The sequence below is a fragment of the Thunnus thynnus genome, chromosome 19 (assembly GCF_963924715.1).
Source record: "Thunnus thynnus chromosome 19, fThuThy2.1, whole genome shotgun sequence".
NCBI lineage: Eukaryota > Metazoa > Chordata > Actinopteri > Scombriformes > Scombridae > Thunnus > Thunnus thynnus.
In genome coordinates, this window is record NC_089535.1 from 18,794,765 (window position 1) to 18,808,389 (window position 13,625).

Sequence of the window (13,625 nt, forward strand, 5' to 3'; positions counted from 1 at the left end):
TCAGAAGACAACAGTGCTGTTTGATCTTCACAAACAGAGCCACTTTAAAGTGGAAATGTAGAGTAGTATCAGTATTGACAGGGATCACTGAGGTCCATAACAGGCTTCAAACAGACTCCCTCTCATTAAATCAGAGAATTGCATTAAAATTGGGAGTATAGGTTACAGATCACTCTTGTTTTCAGTTGTTACATTTACAAAATAACTAATCCTATGAAAAATCTTTTGAATTTTTGCACGACAAGAATTACTGAGTTACCTTTGTACAAACTTTGTAACCACACATGCTGCTGTGCCATATGGTTTTAAGTTAAAGTGACATTGCACCTCCTGCAGCATGAGCCAGCACTCTTGGGTGTTGTGGATTCTTGACTATCCAAGGATTCGTGACCCCCAGATTTCCTCCTGACCCCACGTTTAGTTTTAGTGAAGAGCTGAAATATGTGGTTTCAATTTGCTGCTATGAAGGACAATAAATGATGAAAAAAAACAGCAGTTAGCAGGTTTTTACCTCCGACATGTGACAGTGCACAGAGCAAGAGAAGATGATGTATGTTGGATAAGTATTTATATAGAACAGCCTCTGTGGGCTGAGTGGGGGAGGGGGGGGGGGGGGATAATGGAAATAAAGAACAGGTGTGTGTGTGTGTGGCTGCGCACAGATGCCCCTCTACAAATCACACACTTATGAGCCTTTTTAGACATTAAAGAGGAAGCAGCTGCAGGTGTTCTACTTTTTTTTTTCACAGATGCACAACATGAACAAATACATGCACATCACAGTATTTTTTTCGCCTTTTTCATTGTGATCTGGCAGCAGTTTGGATGAATTAGTTTCAGACAGCAGTGATTTCAAACAGGCTGTATATGGATGATTGACATTTTCTCCATTACTCAGACATGATTGGACAAATGCACCATTTTCTCCTGTCGCTGCTCTTTGCATCGGATTTTGGAAATGAAACATCTCTCCCGAACTATCCATCACAAGTTGAATTTGTTTAAAGTAAAAAGCCGGCTGTGCATTTTCTGCATCATTTCACATCTACATGCAAGCTTTTAATAGTTTTGAAGATTTGAGAGTTTGAAGAGGCAACAAGAAACATATAAACTGTTGCTGATTAGTACAGCACATGTCTGACTGAGCAAATTGAATTCTAAACTGGATTTTTCCAGATGTATAACTTGTAGTGAGATCTATTCAGTGGGAAGAGCTGATCATAGCAGCTGCTGTTGAAAAGAGTCTGATACTATATGATGGTATATTGCTTTAAAATGTTCTCCTGGCATCTCATTTAAAGAATAGCCTTGTTAAAACACATGATTGTATCTCATATTACCACATACTGTATACATTTGTTGTGTCCCCTGTAAGCAGATGTTCCTCGCCTTTCTTCCAACATAAGTATGAAATAGAGACCAGAGAAGAGGGTCAAGAAGTTGAATTTGAATGACAATATTTTAGGAAAGATTTTTTTTATTTTTTTTTTATTCCTATGTGGCTGAACCAGGCGCCTATGCAGGCTCAGGCCTTAAAAGACATTCACTGAAGCAGATCAGCCAGTTCTGAAGTCTTTGGATCAGTGGATGTTGGAGAGAAATCACTCTATCTGCGGTCTGTATCTGCGTCTCTCCATCACTGCTTCTTTTCTGTCTTTTCTCTCCTTGTCTGTGTTTCGTCCTCGCAACCTCCATCCTCACCCTCGTCGTTCTGCCTCCTCTCTTTGTATTATATAAAATGTGAAAAAAAAGGGCTCTGAATATAGAAGTAGCAGGTTTAAAGTTTGGACAAAACAGAAAAGAGAGGTGAAGAGCAGCACAGGTGGCAAACATAAGTTTCTCCACTAGGAGGAGCTTTAAGAGGCCTCTGTAGAGCTGGGTTACACTACAATCATGTCTTTGTTACACTATATAGACAGAAACATAGATTGGTCCATAAACAGCGCATATATGTAAAGCCTATTTACCCACCTATATACTTCAATACGTACATTTAAGTGTGTATTTAGCTGCATTTAATTTTCCAGTTTCTGTTGTCATTTCCATTTTAAACTGGGTAAACGTCAGCAGAAAGATTGAAGTCCCAGCCGCGTCGAACCAAAACTGTCAATTATTGATCTCATTATCGCAATCGAGACTGCTGAAACCACTACATAGGCTACGTGTCTGCAACAACAGCGACCAACAACATACAGCCCTAAAGTCGCACTTCACGTAAACAACTCGTTTTGTATTTACTCAGACGTCTGACAACATCAACATGTGTCCTCTGCCCCCGTGTGAACCAGCAGTTTGACGGTTCGGAGCATAGAGTCAGAGCGCATAGATCGGCCTCCAGATGTCCTAAAGATCCCACCTGAGCTGTGTGAGTACAATCCAAAACCTGCAACTCTACGTTCACTTATTCATGTTTTTTTTTTTTTTTAAATCTGCTCTCACTGCTCGTGTAAGAGCAGGAATCACAGAGTAGCTCAATAATGCTGTAATCAGGATGAATTTCATAGGGATTCCCATTTTATGAGCTCTCTGATAAAGAAACGACCACAGTAGTGCAAGTTTCACAAGAAACGTTTTTGATTTATTATACTGGTGAACATACAGAAAAATACAAAACAAGATGTATCATTAAAAACAAAGGATCATACGGTATATCATTAATATAAATAGGCTTCATTTTCCTCTTCTAAGACAAACACTTCCCCTTATAAATACTACTAATGTCAAAACTCACTCAACAAAATTTTTCACTTAAGTATTAGTTTTTAGTCATTTTTAATAGTAAATTACCTTTATATTTTTATTTTTATGGCAGTTTTATTAGGCTATGGTCACCTGACTAGCTTCCTTATAGATTTCTGGGGATCATCAGGTAATGGAGTAATTTATGGAGTAACAGGTGCTGTATATCTGCGATTCTTCATGAAAGTTTGCGTGTTCTATGGTTTCCATGTCTGTGCTCTGATGTGGCGCAGAGTGAAGCGCTGTTATTGCGGGTTTTCTCATGTTAATGCCTTCAGTTTGTAAGGCATTAACTAGCAGGGCACGGTAATCTATCCACGGGATCTCCACTGGCACCCTCGATTGCCCGTATAGGCCTCCTGTAGGGTGACAACAAGGGAGCTCATCAGTCTGAAACAAAATAAATAAAGGTAAACTTAATATGAATTAAGCTACAGGGCTACAACTGTTTCTCTATCGGGATAAAATGTTGATCAAGTTATTATCATTTTATGTGTTTATCCTTCCAGTTACTGCAGGCTTTCTCACCTTCAGTTCATTGACATGAATGATGTGAATGGAGACTTTACGCGTCGCGGGCGGGGTGATGTTTAATCAGATTACTGCTGTGTGTGTGTGTGTGTGTGTGTGTGTGTGTGACAGAGAGAGAGAGAGAGAGAGAGAGAGGGGGAGGGAGGGAGGGGTATGCAGGCAACCTAGGGGGTAGGTATGGAGTTGCACGAGAGATGCTCACGCGCACACGTCAAAGAGAGAGAGAGAGAGAGAGAGAGAGAGAGAGAGAGAGAGAGAGAGAGAGAGAGCGAGCAGCAAATACAAACAGTGAAAACTTGGCAGACAGAGAGCGCAGTGTGCAGAGAAGTTCAGGTTTTAAGACTTGTCCCTGAAAAGTGCAACTGGTCGGTGCAGTTTTCTCATTCACAACATCTTCACCAACCGATCAACTTTCATGAACAGTCCTGATTTTTTTTTTTTTACTCTATTTTGGCTTCAGGTGCGTGAACGCAGCGTGGACCTGTTGGTTCAATTTTGAAACCTTCTAACTTTTGGAATTAACTTCTCAATAAAACCATCGCGAAGGAGGCAATGCAGAGGAGGAGGAGGAGGAGGAGTGGAGAAAGAAGTTTGACCAACAGTGAGATGACGATGTGACCCCGTGTAAACTCCAGTGACCACCTCTCTCTCTCTCCCTCTCTCTCTCTCAAACACACGTGAAGCAACAGCAGCAGCAGCAGCAACACTGCGTCCATGTCCCGGCGCAAGCCAGCATGACTCTGTCCGACGGTCTGTCGGATACTTGTCAGCTCATTTTACGCGACCGCATGGAGCCGGAGCTGTGGAAGTAGGACTTGATCCATGCTTTTCTGGGGTATAGTTGGCTGCAACACGCTGTGAAGCAAACACAGGCTACCGCGCACACTTCGGAGAGAGCTACGATGCGGGGCACTTTGGGCGCATTCATTCAGTCCTGTCTGATCCTGCTGGTCCGAGCAGATCAGTGGAGGATGAGGGACTCCGCCAACTGCGATCTACACAAGAAAGTAAGTCTATATGAAACGAATAATAAGGAGAAATTCTACTGGCTGTTGATATATGTTTCAAATCACACTTATATCCACTTTAATGTCTTATCTGGACACTTCAAAGCTGCCACATGAGACCTTTTGCAGTTTTTCATGTAATGTTCACTTTTTCTCAATGTGAAGTTATACTTAAATATCTTTTAACATGTTTCCATATTGTGTTCACCTATAATGAAGTGTGATATATGGCAAAATCAACTTTTGCCTAAAGCAGAAAACCCTATTTCCTTAGATCAATTAACTTATTTGTGCAGGACTGCATGTATCATAAGTTTTTCTTAAATGTACTATTAATCTTCCAATGAATTTTTGATTGTATTATTAATTGATTGATGGTCCAGACTGGAATGTGAAAGAAATTGTGAAAAATGTCCATCACAAGTCCTCAGAGCCCAAAGTGACATTTTCCTATTGGTTGTTTTTTTTTAGACCAATAGTATAAAACCCAAATATTTTCTGTTTACACTGATATAAAATGGAAAATGAGAGTATGCACATTAGAGAAGCCGGGAGCAGGGATTTTCTGTCAGAAAACGTATTGATTAACCAAAGAGTCGTTTCAGCACTATTTTGTGTATTGACTTGTATTGACTGCAACATGCAAGTCATTGCATATACATTTACTGTACATACAGCTGTGTGCACTGGGTAAAAAACAACAATTTAACATTTATTCAGTCTTTTTCAATTCTGTTTTTTTTTTAATGATATTTCTTAACCTCTCTTTTATTGATTACCTTTCGATCTCTCTTCGACATCAGTCATGTCCTTTGCCCTCCTGTTTGTGCTGGATCAGGTCCGATCCAGCACAAACAGGAGGGCAGAGCGTTCTGGGCAACAATCAACAGTCTGACAATCACTGACATGTGTATTGTTTGTTTGGCACTTGGGTCCTAAGTGGCCTGTTAATAAGTCATTATCAGTCTGTTAGCAGTCATTCTAATAAACAGCCTCTTGCAGACAAGATAAGTGTCAGACAGGCCCAGTGTTGGTTTAATGTGATGGCATGAGTTTCTGTGTTTTAATTCTATGTTTTATTGTTTTATTATTTTCTGTGTTTCTATGTTTTATTTCTATGTTTTATTGTTACTATTATTGTAAATTAAATATCCTTGTTTGGTTGACATTTTTCACTATTTTCTGACATCTACAAAGCCGTCAGAAGAATGATTGACAAATAATCAATACTGAAAAACTAATCTTACCATCTTATCTTCCCCCTAGCAAACTGACTTAAATTCCTTCCTGTGGACGATCAAAAGGGACCCTCCCTCATATTTCTACGGCACAATCCACGTTCCCTACACACGTGTTTGGGACTTTATCCCTGAAAACTCCAAGCAGGCATTCCAGGAGAGCAACATCGTCTACTTTGAGCTGGACCTGACGGACCCGTACACCATCTCAGCCCTGACCAGCTGCCAGCTGCTTCCTCAGGGCGAGAACCTGCAGGATGTCCTACCCAGAGACATCTATCGGAGGCTTAAAAGACACCTTGAGTATGTGAAACTCATGATGCCCTCTTGGATGACCCCAGATCAGAGGGGAAAGGGACTCTACGCGGACTATCTCTTCAATGCCATTGCCGGGAACTGGGAGAGGAAGCGGCCCGTTTGGGTGATGTTGATGGTGAATTCGTTAACTGAGGCAGATATTAAGACCCGAGGGGTGCCGGTGCTGGACCTGTACCTGGCCCAGGAGGCGGAAAGGATGAGGAAGAGGACGGGGGCTGTTGAGAAGGTGGAGGAACAGTGCCATCCACTGAACGGGCTCAACTTCTCCCAGGTGAGTTTGAAACCACACTGGTGGGCACCCATCGCACCCTCTCAGCAATGTTTGCAATGGTCTCAACTTTCTAAAAGCAGCAAAATCATCAGTTTGCTCAATGTAACACACTTATTGTCAGGTATAATGAACAGTGTTCCTTCTAGGGCTGACCCGAATGCTTTGTAGCTTTGTTCGATGGTATTCGAACGGCAAAATCAGTTTTCAAATATTTGTATATATACAGTATATGTACAGTTGTAGGCAGCAACACATTGGTGAGAACAGAGAAGCAGGTGTGCGCCATGGAGACCTTGTGGAAGGAGCAGCGGTTTCAGTGCAAGCTGGACTCAGACCAACAAAACCCTGATAGCATAAGAGACACCGAGGCGGCCAGCGGGGTGGAGAGGAGGAGAAAGCACCTGCACCGTGACTCAATCTCCCCCGCTGCCTCTGTTGTCTCTCTCCCTCTCTATCTTCGCTTTCCTCACCCCTCGTTCCTATTCGACCACCTCCGCCACTTAAGATACACTCACACAAATGCGACCATGTGAGTGTAGTATATAGTCTAAGGCTGTATTCAGCACCCATGTTAACAGGTTAGAGCAGCCACACAGCCTGCGTGAGCAGTGCGGCTTGAGCTCCCCGACCCCCCACCGCCTATCCAGCATGGCTTCGAATAAATTTGAATACTTGCTGTTGAAGCCATTAAGACCAAAAAAAGGTATTCGAAACAGCCCTAGTTCCCTCTAGGGTCAAGATGAGTTTGACTTTTTAGAGGAGTTTAGGGCAACATATAAAGGCAGTGAATACTGTGAGGCTGCAGTACCCTCATATATATTTGAATGAGACAACTGTCACTTCAGCGGGGATGCCAACGCAGAGGGCTCCAACAAAAAAAAAAGCGGCGTAAAACAGTTGAACCTGTCTCAACTTTTTGGCACAGCGTAATAGGATGTCATCTGGCAAGACACTGTGTTGGCCTATTAAATACGTGTTGCGCACATTCCTGGTATGCATTACCTTTTAACATGAATGACGTAATTTGACAGTTACATTAGATAAAATAATTGCAGCTGTGATAACTTTCGTTTCTCCTCAAAATACTTCAAAACTTCTGTGTAGTGTTTTAATGTCTGATAAGCGTTCATACTCACTGGACTTCCTGTGCAACACGTCCCCACCAACACAGCCCCTTCCATTGCTTCGACGCAGGCTTTTTCCAGTCTGAACTGCCACAAACACCACAGACAATGTCAAGATTCAAATCATTGCAGGTTAACTCGCAGCTTTGCATCAGAATACACTTCTGTTCTATTTCATATTGTTGATGCACATCAATGGCTCAGAAGCAATTTTATTGCAGTGTGTACTATTTGTATCAAATGCGTTGTGTAGCATATACAACACAGCTGATGTATTTTCCCCCTTAGATATTTTAGTCTTTTTAGGTTTGTGTCAATACACTTGATGTGCTGTGCTGAAAAGCCCTGACATCTCATACCTCACATTGCACTTCAGCTCAAAAGAGAGATGGGTAACATAAATGACAAAGACCAGATGTTTAGATTCAGATTTATCAACCTTTTTTCAGAGGCCTCTAATTTTCTCTTTTCCTCTTTTTCTCATAACTTAGTAGAGTGGAGGAAGGTGTGGTGTTAATCAGCTGTGCAAACATTCAGCCGTGCTCCACCACGTCCTTTGTTATTAAAGAAAAATGGATCCTAATGACTCAAGTCTGAAATTACCAGAAAAAAAAGGAACCTTGTTCCCCAAACCAGCACACACACACTTAAGTTTCCTTGTCTGTCTGTCTTTCTGTCTGTGCCCCTTGGTGACCTTTTCAGCATTATAAACATCTCTCAAAGGCAGCAGTCACTATGAAATCATGTTACGTATTATTGAGGAATTCCTTCTAATGCTGGTCGGGAGCTAAGGGGATTACACTTGACCATTTACTCTAACACCCAGAAGCTTAAAGTGTTGTTATTTTAAAGCGGGCCTTCAGACTATAATTCTTTGCCCAAACCACCCAGCAGCACTTTTATCAGCATTCTTCCTCCTAGGTTGTAGATATGAGATGTCAACAATCATGGTTTTTGTAACTTTTTTGCATAGTTAATCAAATAGAAATGAATTTCCCATGGAAATGTTTATTTCTTTGTAAACACATGGAGTATGAGTAAGACTTAAAAATCACTTTGAGTGAAGATTGTTCTTCTGACTGAGATGAAATGATGAAATTTAGCTTGTGTTACAAACACATCTAGTGAAGATGCATTTTCACAAGATAAGCAGTGAAGTCATTATTTCACATATCCTCTTGCACTTTTCTCATTTGTTGCAGATCTGAGGCAACTATTCCTTGTGTTATTTTAAATCAGTTTGAGTGTTTTGGATGAAACTGTTGTCACCAGAAAAAAATGACAGCATCAGCTATTTGTTGACCTTTTTCTGACAAGTGTCCTCTTGTGGATGTGCACGAAATGTCTGTTCACTCACAGAGGAAAAGGCAGATGTAGCGTGCTGTTGTTATACTGCACCAAAACCTCAGTTTCCTTTTAAAGCTGGATTTGTACCCAATGCAAGGGGTTAACGAGAGTCCGGACGTAGATACTTACAGTGTCGGTTTTGATTTTTAGTTCAGAGTCCATTGATTGCACCTCCAGCTGTATTGTACACGATTGGGCCATATTGTGGTTTAATTATATTCCTCTCAGTAATTGTTTCACTTCACTTTGTGATATAGAGTAACGATGGGCTACACATGTACTTAAATAACTGCTGGTAACTTGTATTTCACAATTAGACTACTTCTTTTTATTCACCGTGATACAGAGCCTTAGTCTTTCTTCCACTTCTTCAACTATGTCTTCACTATCAACAATCTCCACTGGTGTCAGAAACCTGTAAAAGAAGACACAAGACACAAGCTATAATAATCGTGAATGTCATCTTTCTCAAATGTTTTTTTATACAAACAAGTTATTTATTTTCTCATTAAGGCATGACGGTGTCTTGTTATGGATATAACAGAAAGAAACTGGGTGGCTGAAATTGGGGACTATAAACAGGACTATAAAGAGAGAAAACCTCCATCATCGCAGTTCATTGAATTAAGTCCACAAAGCCTCCAGAAGGCCCAACAATGAATTCTGGTGTCCCAGAAACAACCCCAACCCTGACACAGCACCAACACAGCACACAGTTTGGCACTCCATAATTTCCACACTCAGTTTCAATCTAATCAACAGCAGTTTGATGGACGCCTCAGCCCTGCTGGCAGCCCGCTTAATATTTCAGTAAACATTTTTTCTTTGCAGTTTTGCAGTGTAGTTGAAAAGGGCAATTCCATTTAAAGCCTTTTAGCTCAACTCAACTGTAAGATGTCCAGATAGGGTGTGATGAGTGAGATACACTCCTGGTGAAACAATACTTGACTGAAAGCACTGTTTTATCAGGCTACAACTAGAGAGCCATATTTACAGCCTGTAATAGTCTCTGTAATGTTTTCACTGGCCATTTACATCTAGCGTGAAACAGACCCCAAAGGAAACGACAGGCGAATGGAAAATAAAATGTGTATCGAGTAGAATTTGAAAGTGATCGCTAGTTAAATGTCATGCCTTTGTGGAAGGATTACATGGAAAGGCATCCTACCTGCTCACCTACTTTCAATAGTTCAGATGTTGATGTACGGCTAAAATACAAATAGATTTTTAGCAGATGAAGTAATGTTAGGTTTTTAGCCAGAGTTCTGCTTCAGTGAAATTTCATCACCAACCCTTTTGTACAGCTGACTGATTGGATGCACCACTGCTCTCCGTTTCTGATTTTCACACTTGAAAATCACGGTGGCTGGGAATTGTGCTGAAATCTTTAGTTCCAGTACTGTTGGGCTTCACTGATTTTCAGTGGAATCAAATGTAATTATGTTCAAAAACTGAGCTCCTGAATTGTCGGCAGGTTTCGAGAATTTGTTATCAGTGGTGTTGTGTCTAAGATGTTAGATTGTTAGAAATCGGTTACCAGAAGTGGTAAGCCACATTGCGACATGCTGCCCTGATCAAATGCTGCAAAGCAAATGTGACTGATCAGTCAATCACCTGCTGAACTGAATCAGACAGACCCTGGTTATCAATGTAGTTACTACATGACAGTTTAAACGACTCACTCATTAAATAAGTGGCCTTTGCTCTTCTGTTAAAAGCGGAGGTGCTGCTTATTGCAAGCTAAAATCCTGCTGGAAAACCTGCTGGTGTCTGTTAGAGTCTTTCTCTCTTCGTCTAGTCTTAGAGAGTAAATTAGCTTATTACATTTAAAAAGTTAGGAGCTTTTTTAAAATCTCATCATACATGTGATGTGTCTATTTTCGAGTCTGTCTGCCAATATAAATTAAGCCCATTGAGCTCATTATTTTTAAACCACAATGAATTATACGTTCTTTACTCAGATCTCTAATCTGGCTAAGCATGACTGCTCTTATTCTTGCACGGTGCCCCTCGTCTTTTGAAGAGCGGGCTCAGCCTAGCCCATTACACTAAGTGAGCTTGTTGAGGACAACAATAGCCGTATGAAGGCCGGCTTTCTCTGTCACTGTTGTTGGAAATCCACGGGACATTCCACACCTCAGTGGAGCAGACCTGCTAATGAAAGTGTTGTTTCTTTCCTCCCATCACTGGGAGTAATGGTGCATGGAGAGGTGATGAATGCAGGTCTCAGTCTACGTCTATGAGAACAGCGAAGGAATGTTTGAAACCCATTTGGTTCATTCATGACCAGGAGGGACTGGAACACGCAGAGTTGAGATGCAGACTGAGATCAGTGGAAGAGCCATTAAGGAGGGAAGGCGTGACTCCGTCTCCATTAAAGTTATCATGACGTTACCTCTGTCTGACAACCTTCTCACTTCAGCTCCGGTGCTTTCTTTTCACTTGAACTGATGAGCTACATCTCTGGATCTGCTCGGTTTCATGAGGCAAGGTCTGATGAAATCCAAACAAAACCAACTTTTATAAGCTGAGAGTAAAAGTTGAGAGTCTGAGGTTTCATTCACACCTGCGGCGCACACATTTAATGGGGCTATTGAGTTCTCGTTACATTTTCAATTCACATTGCTCCTCATCTGAGAGTTATTTAACTAACCAAAACCAAACATAACTTCTGCCCAATGTGAAACTAATCGTAAACTGTTCTACAGCTGCAGCTAAAGATTAATTTCACTGTTGATTAATCTGCCAATAATTTGATCAATGGATTAATCATTATGTCTGTAAAATGTCAGAAAAATGTCCATTATAATTTCCCAGAGTGAGAAGTGACCTCTGTCATGTCTTGTTTTGTCTGATGAACAGTCCACAACCCAAAGATATTCAATTTACTGTCATATATGACAAAGAAAAGGATTAAATCATCACATTTGAGGAGGTGGAACCAGCAAATATTTGAGATTATTGCTTAAAAATTACCAAAACTTTATTTTATTTAGTTATTTTATTTATAAGGGACCATGTACAGTATTAAACATAAATGTTTATTTGATGTACTGGACCAGAGTTAGCTCATAGCTAATATTCATCTGCAGGCACAATTACAAGTCACAATTAAAACATATGCACAATAACAGTTCAAAACAAAAAACAAACATGGATTATTCAATGATGAAATAGTTGGCGATTAATTTTCTCTCAACAGACTAATCAAAGTTGCAGCTCTAAACTGTTCTTACAAGCATTGGCGCTTTTAACACACATATCTTTCTATCTGACTGTAATTTAGACATTTTTAGAAAAATGCGCATATCAGGCTCAAATCTTACTTTTACATCTGATATTGCCTGTGTCTTGCTTACATCACCTTACATAACACATTTCAGGGTTTGGGATTACAAGGGTTAGTCACGGTTTTTCCAACATTGTCTTGACCCCTGGGTCAAGAAATATTTTCTGCATGCAGGGAGCGAAGTCTGTTCTCAATTACGTCAAAAAAAGCAAAGCTCTCTTGGTTATTGGGTATGTACTTCAACACTGAAGTTTGTCCTTGAATCAGCAGATTTGTGGGAAAATGTCTTGCACCATCAGTCAGACCTTAGAGGTCACAAACGAACAGAAGGCTCACTCTGTACAGAAATCCATCAGACAGGACAGACGCTGTCACAAAGTGTAAGCATCTCAAAACTCCCACACGCTGTGTTGTCCCAAATGTAAAGACTGTGAAGTGTGTTGGTTATGTAAATTCTATGAAAAGTGCAGCTCGACTTTGCGGACAGTACAATGACTGTCCTTATTTCGCAGCACCCGGCATGGGCAGCGCTTTGGGCAAGCTGCCACTGATTTCCGCAGTTTGCCCTCAGAGGAAAATCTGTCTCTGTAATGAGATTAGATGGCAAAATGAGAACGATGATGATAGTGATGAAAAAGATGTGTGTGTGTGTGTGTGTGTGTGCTTTCTTCTTAGGTTGATTAGGATAATTCTTAAAAAAAACCCTGAATGGGGAAGTAGTAGTTTGGTTAGTGTGTGTGTGTGTGTGTGTGTTTGTGTGTGTGTGGGAGAGAGAGATCATATGCTGGCATGATGACAGTATTACACAGCAATACACCGGCAGCAAATCTGATTAAATCTCATTTGTCTCACTGGAAAGAACCACAAACTATCCGTTCCATTGATTCTGTGATCATCAGAGCAGAATGGCCCGCAGTGATGAAATGTACACTCGTATAGGTACACACAGCCAAAAAACTGACAAGAGTAGCAATAAATCTTAACCTGCCTTTAAATTTATTAAGCTCATTTAGGTATTTTTAAGTGGAACTTTAATGCTCTGCCAGATAATTGTGTCGGCATAAATAATATTAATTTGCTATTTAGACAAATGATGAATCATGTGGACATTTTCAAATAACCGATGAAACAGTTATTCAAAGTACATGTCATCGTATGAGATATTAACAGGAAACATGTGGTGTAATTCGTTCAAAGCAAGAAAAATTAGATGTTTTTGCAGTAAGATAGATCAAAATATCTTGACATACACTTCTTCTTCTTCTTCTTGTAAGATAAACACACCTGCTAAGCTGCTGACTTTTTGTGCAGATGCATATTTATTCTCACTGAAGTGATTTGTATTATTGCGTTTCTGGCCAGCTGACATGCAGTTGCACTATTTACTAGTTTATAACGATCCATAACTTAAAAGGCATGTTTGTTTCATATGTGGTTTGATTTTTTTTTTTTTTCATCCTCAAATCATTTGCAATTCATATTTTTACTTCACTCTACTTTGATCAAAGGAAGTAAACTTTCCATGTCTAATTACAACGTGCTGTGTATTTTTCCAGTGTGTATTTGTTCATATAATTGCTCATATCTGTTTATTATTGTTTATGTCTGGGTGTGCATGAATGTTTGTGTGCACATGTTTGCGAGAGTTCATGTTTGTGTATGAATGAGCGTTTGAATATGTGTATGTATATTTTTATGTGTGTATATAGTTTTACGGTTAAATTTCCAACATGTCTTCACAGCTTCCTTTTAGTCCCTCTG

General features: G+C 40.3%; 1 protein-coding gene across 1 annotated transcript in view; it reads left to right on the forward strand.

Moving 5' to 3' along the window:
* The first annotated feature begins 3,605 nt into the window (after positions 1-3,605).
* trabd2a (TraB domain containing 2A) overlaps positions 3,606-13,625 on the forward strand; it is a 65,865-nt gene continuing 55,845 nt past the window's right edge. Inside the window, exons 1-2 of the mRNA XM_067574970.1 lie at positions 3,606-4,277; positions 5,544-6,104. Of these exons, the coding sequence (XP_067431071.1) occupies positions 4,173-4,277; positions 5,544-6,104 (666 nt within the window). The 5' untranslated portion in view covers positions 3,606-4,172. The remainder of the gene's footprint in view (positions 4,278-5,543; positions 6,105-13,625) is intronic.